We start from the raw sequence: 25564 nt of genomic DNA, 5'->3' as shown, positions 1-25564 counted from the left end.
TTTAAAATTTTTATTGAAGTATAGTTGATTTACAATGTTGTGTGAGTTTCAGGTGTACAGCAAAGTGATTCAGTTATATACATATACATGTTCTTTTTCAGATTATTTTCCATTATAGGTTATTACAGGATATTGAATATGGTTCCCTGTGCTGTACAGTAGGTCCTTGCTGTTTATTGTTTATCTATTCTATATATAGTAATGTGTATATGTTAATCCCAAACTCCTAATTTATCCCTCTCCCCACCCCCCTATTCTCCTTTGGTAACCATAAGCTTGTTTTCTGTGCATGTGAGTCTGTTTCTGTTTTGTAAATAAGTTCATTTGTATCATATTTTTTTGGATTCCACATATAAGTGATATCATATGATATTTGTCTTTCTCTAACTAAACTTGGTATGATAATCTGGACTTTTCCTCCTCTTCATCCTTGCTTTTTCTCTTCCCCCACTTTAAATGCCTTCCTTCCCACCATTCTCATCTCTTGTTCAACCACTCATCTATTTTTTCATGTTTATGTTATTATTTATTCATAAAATACTATTGATTGCCTAATATGTTCTAGACCCAGTAGTGGGTGTGGGAAATTACATCTATTCTTTAACCCCATCCCTAAAGCATTCTTTTTTTTCTTTTTAATTTTTGCATTTTATTTTATTTACTTTTTTATACAGCAGGTTTTTATTAGTTATGCATTTTATATATATTAGTGTATATATGTCAATACCAATCTCCCAATTCATCACACACCCCCGCCACTTTCCCCCCTTGATGTCCATATGTTTTTTCTCTACATCTGTGTCTCTATTTCTGCCTTGCAAACCAGTTCATCTGTACCATTTTTCTAGGTTTCACATATATGCATTAATACATGATATTTGTTTTTTTTTTCTGACTTACTTCACTCTGTATGACAGTCTCTAGATCCATCCACGTCTCTACAAATGACCCAATTGCATTCCTTTTATGGCTGAGTAATATTCCATTGTATATATATACCACCACTTCTTTATCTATTCGTCTGTCGATGAGGATTTAGGTTGCTTCCATGACCTGACTATTGTAAATAGTGCTGCAATGAACATTGGGGTGCATGTGTCTTTTTGAATTATGGTTTTCTCTGGGTATATGCCCAGTAGTGGAATTGCTGGGTCATATGGTAGTTCTGTTTTTAGTTTTTTAAGGAACCTCCATACTGTTCTCCATAGTGGCTGTATCAATTTACATTCCCACCAACAGTACAAGAGGGTTCCCTTTTCTCCACACCCTCTCCAGCTTTTGTTGTTTGTAGATTTTCTGATGATGCCCATTCTAACTGGTGTGAGGTGATACCTCACTGTAGTTTTGATTTGCATTTCTCTAATAATTAGTGATGTTGAGCAGCTTTTCATGTGCTTCTTGGCCATCCATATGTCTTCTTTGGAGAAATGTCTATTTATGTCTTCTGCCCATTTTTGGATTGGATTGTTTGTTTTTTTAATATTGAGCTGCATGAGCTGTTTATATATTTTGGAGATTAATCCTTTGTTTGCTGATTCATTTGCAAATATATTCTCCCATTATGAGGGTTGTCTTTTCATCTTGTTTATGGTTTCCTTTGCTGTGCAAAAGTTTTGAAGTTTCATTAGGTCCCATTTGTTTATTTTTGTTTTTATTTCCATTACTCTAGGAGGTGGATCAAAAAAGATCTTGCTGTGATTTATGTCAAAGAGTGTTCTTCCTGTGTTTTCCTCTAAGAGTTTTATAGTGTCCAGTCTTACATTTAGGTCTCTAATCCATTTTGAGTTTATTTTTGTGTATGGTGTTAAGGAGTGTTCTAATTTCATTCTTTTATATATAGCCGTCCAGTTTTCCCAGCACCACTTATTGAAGAGACTGTCTTTTCTCCATTTTATATCCTTGCCTCCTTTGTCATAGATTAGTTGACTATAGGTGTGTGGGTTTATCTCTGGGCTTTCTATCCTGTTCCATTGGTCTATATTTCTGTTTTGGTGCCAGTACCATATTGTCTTGATTACAGTAGCTTTGTAGTATAGTCTGAAGTCAGGGGGTCTGATTCCTCCAGCGCCTTTTTCTTCCCTCAAAACCGCTTTGGCTCTTCAGGGTCTTTGGTGTCTCCATAGAAATTTTAAGATTTCTTGTTCTAGTTCTGTAAAAATTGCCATTGGTAATTTGATAGGGGTTGCATTGAATCTGTAGATTGCTTTGGGTAGTAGAGTCATTTTCACAATATTAAGTCTCCCAATCCGAAAACATGGTATATCTCTCCATCTATTTGTATCGTCTTTAATTTCTTTCATCAGTGTCTTATAGTTTTCTGCATACAAGTCGTTTGTCTCCGTAGGTAGGTTTATTCCTAGGTATTTTATTCTTTTTGTTGCAAGGGTAAATGGGAATGTTTCCTTAATTTCTCTTTCAGATTTTCATCATTAGTGTATGGGAATGCAAGAGATTTCTGTGCATTAATTTTGTATCCCGCAACTTTACCAAATTCATTGATTAGCTTTTGTAGTTTTTCTGGTGGCATCTTTAGGATTCTCTATGTATAGTATCATGTCATCTGCACACAGTGACAGCTTTACTTCTCTTTTCCAATTTGAATTCTTTTTATTTCTTTTTCGGCTCTGATTGCTGTGGCTAGGACGCCCAAAACTGTGTAGAATGATAGTGGCGAGGGTGGACATACTTGTTTTGTTCCTGATGTTAGAGGAAATGCTTTCAGTTTTTCACAATTGAGAATGATGTTTGCTGTGGCTTTTTCGTATATGGCCTTTATTATGTTGAGGTAGGTTCCCTCTATGCCCACTTTCTGGAGAGTTTTTATCATAAATTGGTGTTGAATTTTGTCAAAAGCTTTCTCTGCATCTAATGAGATGACCATACGGTTTTTCTCCTTCAGTTTGTTAATATGGTGTATCACATTGGTTGATTTGCATATATTGAAGAATCCTTGCATCCCTGGGATAAATATTGATCATGGTGTATGATCCTTTTAATGTGTTGTTGGATTCTGATTGCTAGTATTTTGTTGAGGATTTTTGCATCTATATTCAACAGTGATATTGGTCTGTAATTTTCTTTTTTTGTAGTATCTTTGTCTGGTTTTGGTATCAGGGTGATGGCCTCATAGAATGAGTTTGGGAGTGTTCCTTCCTCTGCAATTTCTTGGAAGAGTTTGAGAAGGATGGGTGTTGGCTCTTCTCTAAATGTTTGATAGAGTTCCCCTTGAAGCCATCTGGTCCTGGACTTTTGTTTGTTGGAGGATTTTAAATCACAGTTTCAATTTCATTACTTGTGATTGGTCTGTTCATATTTTCTATTTCCTCTCGGTTCAGTCTTGGAAGGTTATAGCTTTCTAAGAATTTGTCCATTTCTACCAGGTTGTCTATTTTATTGGCATAGAATTGCTTGTAGTAGTCTCTTAGGATGGTTTGTATTTCTGCAGTGTCTCTTGTAACTTCTACTTTTTCATTTCTAATTTTATTGATTTGAGTCCTTTCCCTCTTTTTCTTGATGAGTCTGGCTAAAGCTTTATTAATTTTGTTTATCTTCTCAAAGAACTGTCTTTTAGTTTTATTGATCTTTGCTATTGTTTTCTTTGTTTCTTTTTCATTTATTTCTGCTGTGATCTTTATGATTTCTTTCCTTCTACTAACTTTGGGTTTTGCTTGTTCTTCTTTCTCTAGTTCCTTTGGGTGTAAGTTTAGACTGTTTATTTGAGATGTTTCTTGTTTCTTGAGGTAGGCTTGTATTGCTATAAACCTCCCGCTTAGAACTGCTTTTGCTGTATCCGATAGGTTTTGGATCATCGTGTTTTCGTTATGATTTGTCTCTAGGTAATTTTTGATTTCCTCTTTGATTTCTCCAGTGATCTCTTGGTTATTTAGTAATGTATTGTTTAGCCTCCATGTGTTTGTGTTTTTTACGGTTTTTCCCTGTAATTTATTTCTAATCTCATAGCGCTGTGGTCAGAAAAGATGCTTGATGTGATTTCAGTGTTCTTAAATTACTGAGGCTTGATTTGTGATCCATGATGTGATCTATCCTAGAGAATGTTCCATGTGCACTTGAGAAGAAAGTGTAATCTGCTGTTTTGGGATGGAATGTCCTATAAATATCAATTAAATCTATCTGGTCTATTGTGTTGTTTAAACCTTTGTTTCCTTATTAATTTTCTGTTTGGATGATCTTTCCTTTGGTATAAGTGAGGTGTTAAAGTCCCCCACTATTATTTTGTTACTGTTGATTTCCTCTTTTATAGCTGTTAGCAGTTGCCTTATGTATTGAGTTGTTCCTATGTTTGGTGCATATATATTTATAATTTTTTTATCTTCTTCTTGGATTGATCCCTTGATCATTATGTAGTGTCCTTCCTTGTCTCCTGTAACATTCTTTATTTTAAATTCTATTTTATCTGATATGAGTATTGCTACTCCAGCTTTCTTTTGATTTCCATTTGCATAGAATATCTTTCTCCATCCTCTCACTTTCAGTCTGTATGTGTCCCTAGGTCTGAAGTGGGTCTCTTGTAGACAGCATATCTATGGGTCTTGTTTTTGTATCCATTAAGTGAGCCTGTGTCTTTTTGTTGGAGCATTTAATCCATTCACATTTAAGGTAATTATCAATATATATGTTCCTATTACCATTCTCTTAATTGTTATGGGTTTGGTTTTTGTAGGTCCTTTTCTTCTTTTGTGTTTCCCACTTAGAGAAGTTCCTTTAGCATTTGTTGTAGAGCTGGTTTGGTGGTGCTGAATTCTCTTAGCTTTTGCTTGTCTGTAAAGCTTTTCATTTCTTCGTCGAATCTGAATGAGATCCTTGCCGGGTAGAGTAATCTTGGTTGTACGTCCTTCCCTTTCATCACTTTAAATATGTCATGCTACTCCCTTCTGGCTTGTAGAGTTTCTGCTGAGAAATCAGCTGTTAACCTTATCAGAGTTCCCTTGTATGTTATTTGTCATTTTTCCCTTGCTGCTTTCAATAACTTTTCTTTGTCTTTAATTTTTGTCAGTTTGATTACTATGTGTCTCAGCATGTTTCTCCTTGGGTTTATCCAGCCTGGGACTCTCTGTGCTCCCTGGACATGGGTGGCTATTTCCTTTCCCATGTTAGGGAAGTTTTTGACTATAATCTCTTCAAATATTTTCTTGGGTCCTTTCTCTCTCTCTTCTCCTTCTGGGACTCCTATAATGCAAATGTTGTTGCATTTAATGTTGTCCCAGAGGTCTCTTAGGCTGTCTTCATTTCTTTTCATTCTTTTTTCTCTATTCTGTTCCGTGGCAGTGAATTCCACCAGTCTGCCTTCCAGGTCACTTATCCATTCTTCTGCCTCAGTTATGCTGCTATTGATTCCTTCTAGTGTATTTTTCATTTCAGTTATTGTATTGTTCATCTCTGTTTGTTTGTTCTTTAATTATTTCAGGTGTTTGTTCTTTAATTCTTCTAGGTCTTTGTTAAACATTTCTTGCATCTTCTCGATCTTTGCCTCCATTCTTTTTCTGAGGTCTTGGATCATCCTCACTATCACTATTCTGAATTCTTTTTCTGGAAGGTTGCCTATCTCCACTCATTTAGTTGTTTTTCTGGGGTTTTACCTTGGTCCTTCATCTGGTACATAGTCCTCTGCCTTTTCATCTTGTCTATCTTTCTGTGAATGTGGTTTTTGTTCCACAGGCTGCAAGATTGTAGTTCTTCTTGCTTTTGCTGTCTGCCCTCTGGTGGATGAGGTTATCTAAGAGGCTTGTGCAAGTTTCCTGATGGGAGGGACTGGTGGTAGGTAGAGCTGGCTGTTGCTCTGGAGGGCAGAGCTCAGTAAAACTTTAATCTGTTTGCCTGTTGATGGGTGGGACTGGGTTTTCTCCCTGTTCGTTGTTTGGCCTGAGGCGACCCAACACTGGAACCTACCCGGCTCTTTGGTGGGGCTAATGGCAGACTCTGGGAGGGCTCACACCAAGCAGTACTTCCCAGAACTTCTGCTGCCAGTGTCCTTGTCCTCACAGTGAGACACAGCCACCCCACACCTCTGCAGGAGACCCTCCAACACTAGCAGGTAGGTCTGGTTCAGTCTCCTATGGGGTCACTGCTCCTTCCCCTGGGTCCTGATGTGCACACTACTTTGTGTGTGCCCTCCAAGAGTGGAGTCTCTGTTTCCCCCAGTCCTGTCGAAGTCCTGCAATCAAATCCCGCTAGCCTTTAAAGTCTGATTCTCTAGGAATTCCTCCTCCCATTGCCGGAGCCCCAGTTTGGGAAGCCTGACGTGGGGCTCAGAACCTCCACTCCAGTGGGTGGACTTCTGTGGTATGACGTGGGGCTCAGAACCTCCACTCCAGTGGGTGGACTTCTGTGGTATAAGTGTTCTCCACTTTGTGAGTCACCCACCCAGTAGTTATGGGATTTGATTTTATTGTGATTGTGCCCCTCCTACTGCCTCATTGTGGCTTCTCCTTTGTCTTTGGATGTGGGGTATCTTTTTTGGTGAGTTGCAGTGTTTTCCTGTTGATGATTGTTCAGCAGTTAGTTGTGATTCCAGTGCTCTCACAAGAGAGAGTGCCCAAAGCATTCTTGAATAAGCCCATAGACATTGCTTTTTATGCCATTACGATGATAAGCGCTGTGCATATTTGACTGAGGGTGGCTTTTGTGTCATGTTTATTTCTCATTGAGCTCTGCCATGAGAAATATTCTTAGGAAACTCACTATTTACTTTACAGACATTGTTAAGGACATTGATCTCCTGTGTAAAATCCATTCCATAAATTCCTTTCAAAACTAAATGCTGTGAAGAATCTTACTTACCATAAGACATATCTGTGTTCTTACTTACGGGTAGTCAAAATTTTATAAATTATTTCGTTTCCTCCTGCCTTCGTCTGCCAGGAAACTCAGAATCAATTTATGACTTAATCTTGATAAGCATGAGGAACCTTAGAATCTGCATGTTTGCATTTCTACTTAACATCTTGTTTTAGCCTTCTTTTCCGTTTTCTCTGACTTCAGTTCTTGTTTAAGTTTTTGCTTTCTTTTGCATGATCACATAAAGTACCTGAAATCTTTTGTGAATGAAGCAGAGGTACAAGTAAAAGTTACGATAGGTATAAGCATGTGTTTTTCTGCCCTTTTATGTTGTGAGTTCCTTGAGAAAAGGGATTATTTTGTGCATCCTTTATACTAGGCCACAGAAAAATGCCCAGGCTATAGTAGGTGTTTAATAAAGGTTTGTTGAACTAAGTTGATAAAAGTCGACCCATGAATCCCTAGGTGGGCAAAGTCAAGCTCACTTTCTCTTACACTTTGTCTGTTGTAAGAAGGCCAAGGAAAGGTGGAGTGTTGTAGTGGAAAGAACTTAAACTCTGCCTGTTACCAATCGTACAAACTTGGGTGACTTATTTAGCTCATATGATCCTCTTCTTTTTACTTTAATCTGAAAATGGAAATAAGGATACCCTACTGGATAGCTATGAAGATTGATATTGCTTGTAAACCTCTCAGCACATTTTCAGGCCCATAATAGCAATCAGCACATGTTAGGGCTCCTCTCTTCCCTCCGTATTTCCTCATTTCATTGGAAATTGCACTTGGAAAAGGATAAGTGGCTTGCTCACAAGGTAGTCAATTAATTGAGGTGTCATATGTAAAATAAATGTGACTATTGACCTCATGCAGAGGGATATAAAAATCAATCGATGGTAATGCACATTGAGATTTTTTGCTGAAAAGTGCTTAAGAATGGCTCAGTATTATTACGTTTTATTTCATCATTAATATTATTTACGAATATTTGGCTTTGTCTTGTCCTGGTGTGGTTATATCTCTGGTCTTAATTGCATTTATTTTCAATTTAGTCCCAATTTATATCTTAATAAAAATATAGATGAAATCAAAAAGCATAGTTCCTGTCTTTCATACAAACTTATTTTTACAAGGTGGATGATTTAACCTGTTTCAATATGCTCCCTATGAAATAGACATTAAGATATTTAGTAAATAACTTTTGTTAATTGCATTGAAAATCAAGCTCAAGCATTTTTCATAGTTTTGACATCACGCTTTTTGCACTCATATTTTATGTTTATTGGCCATTTTCTAATGAAATTCTTCATTATGAGATACTTGATCCATTTCAGATGATAAACGTCAATGTTTCAAGTATTTCTAGTTGAAGAGATAATTAACTAAATGAAATACCTGTTATCACTTTACTGTCAGGGAATGCTCACTGCCTGCAGTCTCAAATGGGGTTTGTGTTACAGAGTGCAAGGTCATTCTTCTGAGAGTCAGGGGATCTGAGTTCTAGCTTGGTCTCCTTCTAGCTGTGTGGTCCTGGGGAAGTTATTTCACCTCTCTGAGACTCACTGGCTGACTGTCAAACACGAGGGAGTCAGCCTCAATGATCTTTAGCTTCTGTTCCCATCATAGCATCTGGTCCTTTGCATTGGAACTATTGAGGCAGGCCCTACATTTAGGTCTGTAGGGCAACAGAAATATTGCTCCTAATACACAACATTATCTTCTGGGGTATATTACTTTTTACCATCCTACTCACAACTTTAAAATATCTTTCCTTTTAACTGCAGGTCACTTAGTACTTGACATATATTAGAGACTCAATAAATGTCTCAAATGTCCAGGTTCTGAGCAGGATGCGTCCAGGAGGCCAAGGATCTCTATGAAACCCCATTACTGAGGAAGTGGGAGGATATATTTCCGATTTCAACCTTAAGTGGGTAGAGTTGTATTTATTTATTTGTTTTGTTAGTTTTAGATTTAGTAATAATGAATATAGAGATGGGTTGATACTATAGCCTATGTGTAAATATGGAATATTTACTTCTGGGAGATATTGATACCAGGAATTTGATTTAAACCATCTGAAACTGCAAGCATCTCCATAAACTACTGAAGCTACTTTGTGACAAAATACATTTTTCAGTGGCTGTAATGTGATACTAATACAAAACCAGAAATCTACTCAGTTCTGGTACTTAGGAAGCAAATGACTAAGGGCACCAAATTTCCACTCTGGGAAATTCCATTAGTGATAAAGACATCCAGACAGTTTTTAGCCCTTCATCACGATTATTATTGCTGGTCATCAATTTCTCCCCAATTCCACACAGCAGATTTCTTTGCACAATAATCTAATCACACCCTTTGTTTTGACTATGTGAACGTACATAGATCAGTCTGCAGACCACATGAGTTTGTTGGTATAGCTCCTACACCACCTACACCTCTTCAAGATACTCCTTTTTTTTTTTTTTTTTTTTGGCATGGTGAATTTCAAAGAGATACTTTTTTTATAAAATTTTTTTTTAAAAAATCAATTATTGTTTTGAGTTTTCCTCCAAAACTAAGGAGCCATTTATGGTAGAGTCTGGGCTTTCATTTATTTTTTTTATTAGTTATTCATGTTGGGTTTGAGGTTTTTTTACTGGGGTCTCCAAAGTTAAAAGCAGAGAATTGACTGACCTCAGAGAAATGAAGCGTGTAAAAATTTTAACATGCTTACCTGATAGCTTATTTATCATGGAATCTTTAGACTCACTTCACTGAGGATATTTTGTGTACAATGAACCCAGGGTTCCTAGGACCCTTTAAGGCAGTGTTATTCAAAGTGCTTGTCCACAGTGAGACTGTCTAGAATAGGAACCAGTGCGTTGCTTCCTTCATTAAGAAAGTCTTGGGACTTCCCTAGTGGTCCAGTGGTTAGGACTCCACACTTCCACTGCGGGGGGGCTCAGATTGATCCCTGGTCAAGGAACTAAGATCCTGCAGGCCACATGGTGAGCCCTACCCCACCCCCGCCAAAAATAAATAATACAATAAAATTTTAAAAAAGGAAGTCTTGCTCCCAGAAAAAGTCAGCTAAATGCCATGCAAACAGCCAAACCAAACTTCCCAATGCCTCGCCTCTCAGCCACACTATTGAAAGACACAAGACAAATGGCAGCCAAGTGTTTGTACAGCTTGGGCAAGCTACTTCAGCCCTCTGTGCCTCGGGCCCTGAGAATGATGGCATCGGGAGGATGGAGAGGGAAAGCTTGAGCCAGGAGCTCAGTGGGTGAGAGGAGTAGCCAAGATGTCAGAGTGAGGGGGCAGACATGGTCAGGCTGATGGTTCCATAAGATAGATGCTTTCAGCTGGCTGGGGCTCTAGCAGGAGTGGGGTGGGTAATGGTCAGACATCAGGCACACAGGCCTTGAAGAACTTGGGGGTGAGGAGTGGGGATGGCTTTCATTTGAGAGGGCTGCAGGGGGAAGGCATGAGTTTCCTCAGACATAGCCAAGGTTTTGTTTGAGTCGAGGAGGTGAAGGGAAGTTTATGGAGAGATTGAGGATACAGGGAGCTTGTGGATGACAGGGGAGCGAGCCCAGAGGGACCGATGGAAGGGGTTGTGAGGAAGGTGAAGACGTGAGCATTGGCTCAGCCTTGGGCACTTATGAGCAATTTGGGGGTTTGAGGCTGGATAAAGAGGGAGGCCCTGAGAGGGTACCAGGGACTTCCCTTGATTGAGGGAAGCAGACAATGAGGCAGGTTGGGATAAGTCCCGATGCTCTCCTAGAATGGGAAGAAATTCTTAGCTCAAGGATGTAATAGCTTCAGACTAGCTGTTCTCCCTACTCCTGATATCTCGGAGAATTGGGCTGCTTTATTGCCTACATACTCAGTAGGGTTATTGTCAGTTAACTGAAATAATATAACTAAACAGTATTTGTCTGTTGTTTTTATTATCATTCGGCACATTTTTCAACAAATGTTTGGGTAGCACCAGCTGTGAGACCCTGGCAGGAATGCAAATACAAACACAAAATTGTTACCTGTGCCCTTTGGTGGCTTCCAGTCTTAGAAAAGAGAAATTCATTCTATTTAGAGGGACTACATTGGCAAAAGGCCAGCATTCTTGTAAACTATTATATCTCAAACATAGCAAAACAACTTAATGCAAAATAGCCCATTTCTTAAAGAAAAGATGCATTTACTGCCTTCAAGGTCAACATGGGAAAACTGGTCTCAATAATTTTAGTTGTGGCTTTATCCATAGCTTTATGAACTTATTTGCCACCAACTTTTTTTTACTGCTTGGAATGAAAGAAAGAAAGAGAGAAAGAGAGAGAGAAAGAGGGAGGGAGGAAGGAAGGAAAGGAAAGGGAGAAAGAAACAAAGAAAAGAAAGAAAGAGAGAGAGAAAGAAAGGAGGGAGGGAGGAAGGAATGGAGAGAGGGAGAGAGAGAGAGAGAGGGAGGGAGGAAGGAAGGAAAGAAAGGAGGGAGGGAGGGAGGCAGGAAAAGTGTAAATCAAATGCAAAAAAAAAAAGAGTTAAATACTTGCCTTGATCTGGTTGGAGTGTAAAGTAAATCAAGCGGCAATTTAATTCCCAATGAACATGTGACAACCATGGAGTTAAATATTAGATTTAAATAGGGCAGCTAATTCTCTGCAAGAATTACATTCGTCTCTTCATATGGGCACTCTTCCTAATGAACACATTTCTCCCTCTTAAATTCAATCATTGCTACTGGAGCATGAGAAATTAATATACATTCTTAGATTCATTAATAATGTTGCTCATAAAAGACCTTTTGGTTTTTATCACCCTGAGTTCCCAGAGGCCCATGGAAGCAGCCGTAGCTCCAAACCACATGAATTATAAGTGGAAAAATCCTATTAAAACAGAACCTTAATCACCAGTTGCATTTTATATCGAGCTGTATCTAAAAAGAAACTGTATAACATATCCATCAACATAGAATGGATAAATAAATGGTGTTACAGTCCTTCCACAGAATATTATAAAGTAGTAAAAGCAGAAGAATTACTACTACACACACAATGTAATTCAATCTCAAGGACATTGTTGAGTGACAGATGTAAGACATGGAAGGATGCTTGTAGTATGATTCCATTTATATAAGTTCAAAACAGGCAAAGCCCAGCACTCTCTGGTTTAGGATACGTCATTGATAGCAAACCAATAAGGCAAAGGATTAACACAAAATACAGGATAGTGGTTACCCCTGGGAGGTGAGTAGGAAGTGGGTACAATCAAGAAAGAACACAGTGGTGCTTTAAAAGTACTAGTGAAATTCTGTTTCTTACAATGGAATGGTGGGTTCATGGGTATTCGCTTTATTATTATTAAAACTACGGAGATATGCCTTGTATTTCCTTTTGAACTTTTGAGAGTTTGAACTGGCCTTTGAAGAGTGAACTAAGCACAGAGGAAGCTGGAGGACTATTTTTACTTTTTAGTCTATTATATATTTCTATTTCTCTTGTTATACTTAACACAATTTACAATTGGAAAGGAACTTTGTGGTGTCAAAGAAAAATCACGGACTCTGGATTCAGACAGACCTAAGTTCAAATGCCAACTCCTCCATTCCCATGCTATGCATCGTTGAATTTCTTGCAGACTTAGTTTCTCCAAGTATAAAATGTCGGAAGGAATGCTTCCCAGTGTGGTGAGAGTCAAATGAGAGAATATTGTCAGCTGCACATTCCAAGTTCTAGAGGGAGTCACAGTCCTTTTAAACTCTGCCATTCAGGGATGAGTTGTCCAGAAAAGCATGGTGCCATTGACCTGGTGGAAACCCTGGTCTAAGGGATCCAACACTTGATGTGCTGGGTGAAGAGGCCCAAGCTCACACTGCAGCTCCGTCCTCTGCACAGTCTCTTTTTGGGCTTCTCCACTGGCTCTGTCCTGAGAATCACTCACTCCCCTCCCACCTTGCACTACTGGGCTCTAAAGGACCCTGGACCACTTCCTGCCTCTTTCCCCAGTAAGGCGCATGGATGAGTGACATGGGCCAGCTCTGCTCTGAACGAGAGGGAGGAATATTCTCCCTTGCCCAGATACTTCTATTCTTGTCTCCTCTTAGCTTTGGAGAGCCAAGACTAGGACACAATCTTAGAAAGGAGCTAAGGAAGCCAGCCTTTTCTAGACATTTCTGGTCTAAACAAAAGGAGTCACTACGGCTCAACCATGGAGCCTACCTCAGCAGGAGGTGAAAAGTGAGGTGAGGACACAGCCTTAATCAGCAATGCACAGATCTTGCATTTTCCCTTTGTATCCTCTGAGCCTCTCTCCCCCAGGAGTCTGAGGGGGCTTAACAAAGACTTAAGGCTTCCTGGCGAGCTCTCTGCCTTTCCCACCAGACACGTAACTGAAAAATACATGCAAAACATCTGGCCTGTGAGAGGCCTGCCATTAATATCCATTCCCTTCTCGTTTCTCCCCTTTCCTAGTCTGTAAAGCTCATTAATGACATGCTGCAGCCAACGGCTCGGTGGCTCCTCTAGTTCTATCAGAAACAATAATTCCACTCCGGAGAGCAAGCCAACGCCGCCACCTTCCGACCCTTTGGGGCGGACCTTGCGGATGGACACAGAGCTTCCCGTCTGGTTATCCTCGTGCGGAGGAGAGAACCGGAGGCCTGCAAGCTCAGGGTGCAGCCGCTGACTCCCCGTCCTCTGCCTGCAGCTCCACATGCCTCTATTCCAATGTCCATTCTGTCTTTGTTTTACAGTTGTTCAGCACATCAAGCGACATAACATTGTTCTGAAAAGGGAGCTAGGCGAAGGAGCCTTTGGAAAAGTTTTCCTAGCCGAATGCTATAACCTCTGTCCTGAGCAGGACAAGATCTTGGTGGCAGTGAAGGTAAGCGAACACCCCAGAACGTCTCACTATCCGTGGTCACACCCAGGTGTGGAGGTGATGCTTTATTTTATGTTATTGTAGTGGCCAATTCAGGAGCAAATTACATCTGCTGTGGTGGATGTGTTCAAATTCCTTTAGAGGAATGGACAGTGGGAAGGATATTTGGGGTGCAACCAACTGTCAGAGGTTCTGCTCAGGGACAACCTTCCAGTCTACAGGCTGTGAATGGCTCTGAGCTCCTCCTCCCGGTCAATGTGAACTAAATTCTGGATAGGGGTCAGTGAGGTCAAACAGAATCCAACCGGCTAAGTCTTGGAGACTCCACTGTCTCCTCAGGTTGCTTGGTGCTCGTCCAAGCTCAGTGGGAGCTCGTCTCCTGTTCGAAGGTTCTGGAAGGGAGACTGTGGCCTTCACTTCCCCTCTCAGCCTCAGTTCTGCTGAGAACTTCTGTTATACTTACTTTGTCCCTCCCAAATGTCACCAAGGCCCTAGGCATGATTCCATCTGGGATGGGTGACATCTCTGGTAGATCCCACCTCCCTAGGAGACACAAGATTTTACACAGAAGTCTGAAAGTCCTTCATCATAGCCATGTCTTCGTAAACTCAAAAAAGGAGACCTGTTCTTCAATAAGATAAACATTATTGAAAGGGCTAAAATTTCCACTGAGCTCTCTAAATCGCAAGAATCAACATAAATAGCACAAAAGACTTCAGCATATCTTTTACACATGGCATTGTCAAAATTACAAAAAAAACAACTCACCAAAGTATAATATATAAAACACTTAAAATAGGCATATGTTTATAAAGTGAATTAAATGCCGAATGAATACGGATGTGGCTAATGTAATAAAATGTAACTTCTTGGCCTCACATGATTGAGTTTGGGTTTTTATTTGTTTGTTTGTGTGGCCAAACACAGAATACCTGTACAAATGACATTGATTTACTCATTATAACCAGGACAACTTTTTAAAAATGAGACATGTGTTCCATTACTGTTGTATTTAGCCTTAAAATACTTTAATACATGTGTAATGGGTAACAGAGGAGAGAAATTAAATGATTCTTGAACTTCCCCAGCCTGCACACTAAACACAGTTTCTGTTAAAGTTCATCCAGATGAAACACTGTGTATTTGCTTTCCTTGTCATCAAAAGTAACTAAGCTGACTGGCACGGATACTCTTAGACTCTCAGCAAAGGCTCCTAAAAAGCTGCACTCGGGGGCGAATAAAGGACAGACCTTTCTAGGGATGAGCAATGTAATATCAATCAAATAAACATCATCTCTAAGATAGGTAAATGGAGGAGGGGAGTGAGACAGAGGAGAGAAGAGGGGAAGGGGGATGCTAGAGAGATGCGAGGTGAAATGCGGTGAGTGGTGTAAAGTGAGAATCCTGAGGGGACGCTGAGGATGCTTAATTCCTGCTGCTGCAATTGCTTCCTCTTTTCTTTCATTTACTCAAAAAGTTTGTTAGTTTTTAAAGCACAAAATGTTCAGAACATTTGGCAGTGCTGTATCTGCAGTCTTTGCTTTCTTCTGCTGCTATCTTTTTTTCCCCCCTTTGGAAAAATGGGACCGAAAGGTGCCTCTGTTTTTGTAGATTCATAGCCTGATGCAAGGTTAGAGCTGGAAGACACTTAGGGAACATATAAGCCTAGTCTAGCATGTGTCATAGGCAGGGAGACTGAAGGCCCTGGGGCCGTGTTTCCCACTGATATTTGGAGGCCATCCAGGGAGCTAAGTCAGGCCTTCAGAAATTCACTTCATGGGGTCACAAGGTGAAATCTTTGAATGTGAGAAAATCCTGGGAGATTAGGGAAACCTAGAGGACAGTGTAGGAATAGCTGAAAGACCTCAGCCTGATAAAGAGATAGACTCACAGAATTTCTCAGTGGGTATTGCCTTTCATTTCCGTATCACTCCTAATTCTGCTCCTGCTTCGGCATACTTCTTGCGGTGTCCTTAAGGAGACTAACTCCATGGCGCCCTCAACTCAGACATTGCATTTCCTTCCAAACTAGTGCTAAAACAGGATTTCAGGGCTCGGGCTCATCCTGATGAAGGATCAGCCAGCATCAGCTGTGTGTAGCCAGCTGTTCTGTCCACAGCATGCTTCCCAGCACTACTGCCGGTGAGGCTTCTTTCTGGTTTAAATCCCAGTCATAGCCCTAATCCCACCCCTGACTCCGACCCAGGCCCTAGTCCCCATAAACCTCCTGGCTTTGCCAAATAAATGTTTATAAATTAATGACCCGCGATGAGCGTTTGCTCTTTAATCAACACTGCTGAAAAACAAAACAAAAACAAAACCAGGGCTTCCCTGGTGGCGCAGTGGTTGAGAGTCCGCCTGCCGATGCAGGGGACACGGGTTCGTGCCCCGGTCCGGGAAGATCCCACATGCCGCGGAGCGGCTGGGCCCGTGAGCCATGGCCACTGAGCCTGTATGTCCGGAGCCTGTGCTCCGCAACGGGAGAGGCCGCAACAGTGAGAGGCCCGCGTACCGCAAAAAAACCAAGCAAATTTGTCCCTTTATCTCAAGTAGAGAGAGCAAAATATCTACAGCTTAAAAATTCATTTCAACTTCAAGGTCACACAGCTAAGAAATCTCATCTCAATGACCTTGAATGTGAACTTTTGTTGAAATTGGAGGCTTTGCTTACATTGGCCAGAATGATTTCAAGCTTCAGAGAGGAGGCCCATTTTAACTTTCTGGGATCCTGAGGCTACAGCCACGGAAGAAACGAGTCTGATTTTTCATGGGCTCCGGGATGAATTGGGTCAGAAAAACACATGAACCTTTCATAGAGCTGCCTCTTACCAGCCTGATCTGCTCATTTTTAGGCGTGTGGGCCAATTGAAAGTGTATTCAAAGACTATGTAATAAGCCTGGGAGGAAAATGTCTATGGTTCCGTCCTGACCACAATAAAGGGATTTTTTTAAAGGAATGAGACAAGCTGAACGTGGCCTCCAGGGCCTGCATAGCCCTTCACCTCTGAGGAATGGCTGCCAGGGCTGCTTCTCCTCCATTGGAGGCACCCAGGAATGTTTGACGGTCTTCCTGCCTGTTGCCTAGCAACCCCTGCAGCATTGATTATGCATGCTAAGAAATAGCAGCTATTGTCCTTTTTCCTTCTCTAGAAGGAACTGACTGGTTTGAAATCCGAGGTTTTGCTTTCAGACTGACAGATGTCAGGTTCCTGTAAATTCTGGCATCGCTTGCCCCGAATGACTTAAGGTTTGAGGGATCCACAGAAGCCAGTTTAAGGTGGGAGCGATCCTAAGGCATGCGCAAGCCCCTCAAGGGTGCATGGGAGGCTGAGCACGCCTCTCCCATTAGAGTATCTGCTTGTTTGGATCCAGCCGGATTGCCCTTTTCTTGATTTTTTGGATGACCTTTGTTTTTTAGTGAAATGGATTTATCCCTTTCCACTGAATGACAGCCGAAGAACCCACAGAGAGGATGAGAAGCAGAGAAACCGGTCTTTGATCAAAATGAGTTCCTTTACCTTTAAGTAACTCAATTGCCAAGGAAACACTGCATCACCATTTCCCTGCATTAGCTGTGGATGCGTTAACTAATTTTGGCTCCATCCAACCTGCATTTCAATAGCTACAATTCCTACAACCTTTCCTTGTGCTGTGAATGTGCGCTAATTTCCATTTTTTAAATACAGCCACAAGTGGGCTTTGTAGGATTCATGGCCTCTCTTCCCCCTCTCCACTAACTCAGGTGTACTTCTAGAAACAGAAAAATGGTGGACACAAGAGAGGCCTTAGGAATCATATCTATAATCCAAGTCCCATGTTTTATAAATGGCAAATCCAAGACCCAGAGAAGTTGAGTGGCTTCCTGAAGGTGTAAGTTAAAGCGAGTCAGGGATTCTGCACAGGAAGACTTGGCGAGATGCGAAATGGTGACATCTGAGTTCAGCAGGCACTTTCTTTAGCATCTAATGAAGGCCTTTTGTTTTTCATATTTCTGAATATTTGCTTGTCAGCAACAGAGGAAATGATGCAAGCGTTTTGGCAGAGTTGACTGATACACCCTGTGGCACGTTACCATGGGCCAGCCCAAAGTAGCATCCAGCACGCCGTGACCATGCCCGTGCCTGGAGGGCCCCAGTGCAGCCTCGGGGCCACACAGCTCCCACTCACCCATCAGCTCTCAGCTAGAGTTGCTCCTTCAAGGAGACTTCCCCTTGCTGCTCCCCGGTTGAGGTCAGAACTCCCAGTTCCACGTATTAAGGCCTCTGTACTTGTCCTTTACAGCATATGTCAAGGTTGTTAATTATACATGTATTCGTGGGTATATTTAATCAATGACATGAGTGTCTATCTTCTCCATTAGAGTGGCATATTCTTGAGGGTAGGAACCATGCCTTTTAGCACATTGCCTAATATGTAGTAGCAGGCAATAAATGCTTGTTGAATGGATGGATGGATGGATGGGTTATTGAAATAATAGCCTTTTGAAAAAGTAAATAATTGGCAGTTGGCATTTCTAGGTAAGAAATAATTTCATGAGATTATATATATATATGATATAATCTAATGAGAAATCATTTTAGAAATGATTGAATCACTGTGCAGATATATAGAGCTATTATTGAAATTCTTTAGCTTAACTGATACATTTTGCCAATGAGGTCCAGGGAAGATAAATGACCTATCCAAAATTACATGGCTTGAATGAGATCACTTAATGTCAGACCTAGGACTAAAACTCCGACCTCCTCACCAGCCCCATGCCCACTGTGCACCACGTTTTCATGTACTGAATTCTACACATGCCCTAATAAACCGAACTGAGGAAATTCAACGTAATACTACTTATCAAGTAATACAAAGGAGTGTGTAGCTGTGCTTATTTGTGTGTAATGACGAGAGAGATTTTCATGTTTTCCTGGGTAGCAATGTAATTCAAGGCAATAGGTGGAAATAAGGAAAATGATTCCGGATGAGTGCTTTGGCCTCAGGAGGATACAAGCAAAATACCTTAATCAGTTTTGATAATAAGAGCAGTATAATATTCATTGAAAACCCAACTCAAGCTGGTTTAAGTAGAAAAGAGAATGTATTTGCCCAAGCTACTGGAAGACCTTGCTGCTGGTGCTCTAGCTTCAGGCACTGAAAGATCTAGGGCATCAGCAATTCTCTCTCTCTCTCTCTCTCTCTCTCTCTCCATCTCCTGGCTCTGCTTTCTTCTCTGCTGACTGTATTCTCTGGCAGGTTCTCCCCACACTATGCTAAAGACTCGTCAGCAGTGGCTCTGGGCTTAGATGCGGCCATCCTAGCAACCCAAAAGAGAGCTCTTCTTTCCCAACAATTATGCAAAAGTCAAAGGGCCAGCTCGTATTGGCTTGTCTTGAGTTGTTTCACCAGGCCCTCCAGACAAGGGAGTAGAATGTTCTGGTTATCTAGGCCTGGGTCACGTGCATATCCTTGCAAATGGAAGATGAGGTCAGCTCCAACCACACACATGGACCAAATGTAAGGAGGCATTGGTTCTCTGAAAGAATATTAGAGATGCTAAACAAAAAGACAGGGGAAAGAGATCTGACAGGAAAAACTGAAAGATGAATGACTCAAATAGGACCTGCAGGACCACTGGGCCTCACTGTGAATGAAGCAGCTGGGATCCAGAAGCTCACCAGGATCTGAGCTGGCCCTTAGGACGGTCCCTTTGTTATCCTCGCAGGAGGCACCAGGGCTCTCCTCCAGGCTTCCCTGCTGGTGTGGCGCAGCTGTCTCTCCCCTCCACTGTTCCCTAGCACTGGGCTGCTGCCTCCTGCCCGCTGCTGCTCCCACGGTCTCTATTACTCACCTTCAGATTCCTTAAGAAGGAAATGCCATGCCACCGGTTACTCCAGTCAGTGTTCCTGCCGGGCAGCTGCCTGAGGTCCAAGCATCCAAGGTGGTCATGTGACACAGGCGAGGCCACTTATGGGCCAGAAGCAACTAGAGCCAGTTGTCTCAGAATATGTGTAAGGGCAGTAGAAGAGCTCGAAAAAGACAGCTTATCCTTCAGTTCTGGAACAGGGAAACAATTTGTAAATGAGAAAGAGCGTCAAGAGTTCATCCATTCAAGTGCTTTCCCCAGGCAAGTTTATTTTTAAGGCAGATGGCTATTTTCTTTCTCCTCTCCTCCCTTCCTTCCTTCCCCCCTCCCTCCCTTCCCTCCCTCCTTCCTTCCTCCCTCCCTCCTTCCTTCCTCCCTCCCTCCCTTCCTTCCTCCTCCCTCCCTTCCTTCCTTCCTCCCTCCCTCCCTCCCTCCCTTCCTTCCTCCCTCCCTTCCCTATCCTTCCTCCCTCCCTCCTTCCTTTCCTCCCTTCCTTCCTCCGCAGGCCTCCCTTCTCCCCTCCGTCCCTTCCTTCTCCCCTCCCTCCCTCCTTCCTTCCTTCCTTCCTTCCTCCCTCCCTTCCCTTCCTTCCTCCCTCCCTTCCTTTCTTCTTCTTCCTTCTTCCTTCCTTCCTTCCTTCCTTCCTTCCTTCCTTCCTTCTTTCCTTCCTTCCTTCCTTCCTCCCTCCCTCCCTCCCTCCCTCCCTTTCCTTCCTTTCCTTCCTTCTTTTTATTTTCTACTGATAGTTGTCACATCAGTCTTCACATCTTGATTAACTGTGAAGCCTCTCAACCATTCCTTCCTCCTCCCATGTCCCCCTCCATTTCTCCATTTAAATTGGTGTGTGAAATCCCTGTTCCCACAAAATTGAAATTGATGATGACAAGGTTAGTGTATTTAAGAGAACATTGGTCAGTGTTGCCCTAAAAAAATTGATTGTATTCCTTAACAGAATATAATGTTGCAGAAAGTACTATCAATTCCACCTTTACAAGTTTCTGGGAACAGAAATGGTAGAACTTTTAACAGTGGCTTGTTAAAAGGCTTAATCATCTTTATGGTCCGGGCATTGCTTAATAGATTTCTATGTCCTTTAGTGGAAGTTCATTCTTCCCTGGCGCATGTATGAGTGCATGTGCTTTTGTGTGTGTGTGTGCGTGTGTATGTGTACACACCCACATGTGCTGTAGGATGGTCAGTAACATTTTCCGTGTCAGAATCCCTCTTGTACTTGTCACGGCGGGCCCCCATTATTAAGTTTCTCCATCAATGTCCCTTTCCCAGTAACTTCAACTTTTAACCTTTGATGGGAGATCTGTTTTTTGTCTTGTTAATTTGTCCTGTGAACCCTTTTTTTCTGGCTTTTCTCCAATTTATCCACATCTTTTCAGAAATGCTGAAAACAAGCAGTGCGTTTCACTCTAATGAGGTCTCATCTGATACAAAACATAGCTGGAGTATTCATTTCACTCCTCTGTATCTCTAGAACATGTACATTGTGGTAGATGGGCTGCTTTTTAATTGACTTTAACATGACAGCAGAACTCGTAATCGAGTCATGGTCTACTGTGATCTACCAGCTCCTTTCTATCTAGTGGAATTGTCTCAGTCAATTGTATGCTAGCATATTTAAAGCCTGTAAATATCTTGCAGTTGTCCATGTCGGAGGCCAACTTCTGATTCACTCTTTTGAGTCAATATTTCTCTAATATGACAGTTGCTATGAATTAGTTTCTCATCTTTCAAAGATTTAGCATTTGTAATATGCAACTCGATGTAATATACACGCACAAGCCATCAATTTTATCCCCCAAATTATTGCAAGTATTTTAAAGTATATGAATTAGAAATTAACCTCATGTTTCCCATTGGATGGTTGGCTTGTTAGATTTGGAACCATGAGAGCACCACTGTGAAAATAAACATGGCAGCAGTCAACACCCTGGCTGTGAATCTTGTATCTGATGCTGGCACTTGGTATAAAATTAAAGTCCTTGCAAAGGCCAGTTACATATGATTGGCTGGCCTTTGCCGTCAATCATATGTAACTGCCAAGTTACACAGAGTGTTGGTTTCTAGTACAGCGAGCACTATCTGAGTGTGTGTGTGATCCTTACTGGTTTTATACAGTCATCTAATTAGCTTTTACATTTGTAGGAATGTTGGGGAGACAGCTACTACACTCTTCCTAGTTTCTGAGATTTTCTTTCTATCAAGCTCTTTCTATCTCTGAATTTATTACAATATACTCCTCAAAAGTTCACTTTTGTAAGCATTGGTTAGAAGCTTCCTCTACTTTTCTTTAGAGGAGACCCTGTAAGTTAGAAGAATCACATAGCCTCGTGACTGTGGCTTACCCTGAGTACTTGAATAATCATTGCCTCTAAGGACCTTATAGGGAGGGTGTCTGCCTTAACTCTATTTCAGTTTAGCATTGTTTTCCAACATTCCCAAGAAGTAGGTTGACCCATTGACAGCTTACTAAGGTGACTTTTATAGAGCCGGTCTGTCCAATAGAAGTATAACGTGGACCACAAAAGCAAGCCACATTTCTGTTTTAAAATTTCCTAGTCTACATGTTAAAAAGTAAAAAGAAACAGATGAAACTCATTGTATTGATGTGTTTTATTTAATTCAACCTATCTAAAATATCATCACTTCAATATACTATTAATCTAAAAATATTAATGAGGTATTTCATGCATACCAAGTTTTCAGAATCTGAAATCTGTATTTTACACACATCTCAATTTGGACCGTATTTCATATGATCACTAACCACACGTGGCTATTGGCTACCATATTGGACAGTGCAGGTCTAGAGGATATCAGAAGAGTAAACAGTCTCCATTAGCAACAGATCTTGACCCAGAAGAGCTTAGGCATGTGGACAAACATTCTAATGCATCTTGGTTGCCTCGTAGGAGGGTTTACTCATTTCTGTCTCTGCTTTAAGCACAGTGGTGTGCATTGGGCATTGTGAGGTTTTGCCATAATAATCTCTTCTTTTTTTTCTCTTTCACCTTAACTCTGTTGCTATGCTCTCTAAAAAGTATAGGAGAAGAATATGACATCAGTGTTTTAAAAAGGACACAACCTTCGTGTTACCTTGTGCCTCCAAAACCACCTATACTTTGAAATGCACAATCATTTGTCATGACTCACAACATCCAATCACACCAATGATTTCAAATAAGTGATCTTGCCTCCCCTACCAGCTTCCCATTAGCCTTAATATTCTGCAGAAGCATTTCAGACGAATGTTAAGCTTCCTTTTGTTTTTATTTTCTTACTTCTATTTTACTTTCACTAGTTTCTCACTTCTGTGCTTGACTTTATGTCATGCTAACCCACTCTTCCAACTCTGACTCAGTGTGGACTCCAGACGGCAACTCGCTGCAGCCCAGGATAAGACCTCTCCCTTGAGAATGTCTTCAGAAAGGATGGCATCTTTAGAGTGTCAGGAAATTCACTAGGAATAAGAAGAAATGAAGCTACAAAGCAGACACTAGGAATAAGAAAATAGCAATGCTCAGTGATGAGGCAAATATGCCTGTCAAAATGAAACTTCAGTGGAGGGAGTTGTCAGTGAGGGAAGCTGCCGCCTCATGTCCATTGCCAAGGGACACAATCAGCCGTGGTGCTAAAACAGAGATGAATTCTATAAATAGGGTTGATAGCGGGATTTTTCCAGCTTCTGATTGCTGTCTGGCTATGGTTCCACCCTTAGAAAAATTCTGTCCTTCGAGTGCCAAATTCAGAAGATGATTTTGCCCAACTCGTTACCGCCATATTTTCTGAATCTCTTAAAATAGAATTGGATTATAATTTAGAAAAAGAACTTGACATGTAAAAATGGATGGGCACATAGGATGAGGCCAGGTTTGTGAAATGCATTTGTTCCATGAATAGTGAAATCTCCTCTCTTAAATTCAAAAATGTTACTGAAGCACAGTTTTTAACATTGCACTAAGAGCGGAGTCTCTTCCCATAGGATTTTGCTTTGAGGAAATGGAAATATGAAATGCTTGTTAAGTCTTTCAGTTTGGTGCCTCCCCAGTGAAAATCCTATCTTCTTTCCCACTATACCCCACTGTCTGACATCCCCCCACCTCTTTCTCTAACACGCACAGACACAGACACACACAAAATTTAGCATTCTTGAATCAACACTACATAGCTGAAACTTGAGAAGAAAAATTTACATGCAGAATTTGTCCATGCTTTGTGAAAATGACCTGAAAGTTTCATTTGCCTTCTCCAACACACGGTTAAAGATGGACCAAGGCCATAGAAATAAGCTATCTCAGCGACTCAGAGAAGCCCCTGCATAAAAAGACTGGATCTCTGAGAAAACTCTGCAGGCTTCAAGGGATTTCAGGAGGGAACCAGTGGCAGACTCAGGGGCACTTTCATGCCTTGGGCTGGCCCCCTGCCTTATCCATGCACCTTCTGGCCTTCTTGGATCCTAGCGTGAGCAAATTGAATGCAACTTGGTTGGAGTTTCAAATTCAAATCTCCCAAATATCTGTCTGTACCAGGGAGCCTGGGAGGCATCTCAACTTAGTCTATCTCATCCAATCCTCCCAGGGACCCTGTGAAGTAGATGATATTGTTACCCTCACCCTACAGAAGAGAAAACCAGAGTTCAGAGAGGTCCAGAGCAGAGCCAAAGTCTGTGTTCTCCTTTCAGTCAAAGGCAGATCCTCACACTATGGTACCCAAAGGGGAGGAGTTCTAGCTTCTCATCAAAAGGTCCAGGTTTAAACCCTGGCTCATTGCACAAATAAATCTTGAATACCTGCCATGTGCCTGGTGCCGTGCCCAATGCCGGCAGTGTAGAGGTGGAAGGCACAGTCCCTGGGTCAAGAAGCTCACCATATACACCAGAGATAAGCAAATAAACATGCAGTGAGAATGTACTGTGGCTGGCAATATGATAGAGGTGGGTACGAGGTGTACCTAGAAGGGTCATCCAACCTAGCCTGGGAGGCCAGGCCGTGGGGATGTGACAATGATGAGGGGGTCAGCGAACGTTTCTCAAAAAGGTGATGGCCAAGCCCAGTCTTGGAGGACTGCTAGGTGTTAGCCAGGTGTATTCGTTCTTACGGCTGCTGTAACAAACTGCTACAAACTCAGTGGCCTAAACAACGCAAATTGTTTCTCTCACAGTTCTGGAGGCAGAAGTCTGAAATCAGTTTACTTAGTTAAAGTCAAGATGTCCTGGCTCCTTCTGGAGGGCCTACGGTAGAATTTGTTAGAATTTGTTTTCTTGCCTTTTCCAGCCTTTAGAGATGCCCACATTCCTTGGCTCATGGCCTCTTCTTCCTTCTTCAAAGCCAGCAGCACAGCATCTTCTCTCCTCTCTGACCTCTGCTTCTATCCTAATAGCTTCTCTCTCTTCCCCCTCCTGCCGGTGTCTTAGAAGGACCCTTGTTTATGATGACACTGGGGCCCACTCGAATAATCCAGGCTCATTTCCCCATATCAAGATCCTTAATCATATCTGCAAAGCCCGTTTTGCTCCCTGGTGGCGCAGTGGTTAAGAATCTGCCTGCCAACGCAGGGGACGCGGGTTCGAGCCCTGGTCCGGGAAGATCCCACATGCCGAGGAGCAATTAAGCCCGTGTGCCACAACTACTGATCCTGCGCTCTAGAGCCTGTGAGCCACAACTACTGAAGCCTGTGTGCCTAGAACCCGTGCTCCACAACAAGAGAAGCCACCGCAATGAGAAGCCCGCGCACTGCAACGAAGAGTAGCCCCCGCTCTCCACAACTGGAGAAAGCCTGCGCGCAGCAACAAAGACCCAACATGGCCAATAAATAAATAAATAAATAAATAAATAAATTTATTAAAAAGTCCCTTTTGGGGCTTCCCTGGTGGCGCAGTGGTTGAGAGTCCGCCTGCCGATGCAGGGGACACGGGTTCGTGCCCCGGTCCGGGAGGGTCCCACGTGCCGCGGAGCGGCTAGGCCCGTGAGCCATGGTCGCTGAGCCTGCGCGTCCAGAGCCTGAGCTCCGCAACGGGAGAGGCCACAACAGTGAGAGGCCCGCATA

General features: G+C 41.9%; 1 protein-coding gene across 1 annotated transcript in view; it reads left to right on the top strand.

The window, feature by feature from the left end:
* NTRK2 (neurotrophic receptor tyrosine kinase 2) overlaps positions 1-25564 on the top strand; it is a 399796-nt gene that overhangs the window by 290604 nt on the left and 83628 nt on the right. The window contains exon 17 of the mRNA XM_029203241.1: positions 13529-13659. Coding sequence (XP_029059074.1) covers positions 13529-13659 — 131 coding nt within the window. The remainder of the gene's footprint in view (positions 1-13528; positions 13660-25564) is intronic.

The sequence above is a fragment of the Monodon monoceros genome, unplaced genomic scaffold, assembly GCF_005190385.1.
Source record: "Monodon monoceros isolate NGI ecotype Baffin Bay Population unplaced genomic scaffold, NGI_Narwhal_1 Super_Scaffold_5, whole genome shotgun sequence".
Taxonomy (NCBI): domain Eukaryota; kingdom Metazoa; phylum Chordata; class Mammalia; order Artiodactyla; family Monodontidae; genus Monodon; species Monodon monoceros.
Note: the sequence above shows the minus strand (reverse complement) of the source record. Positions and strands in the feature narration are given on the sequence as shown.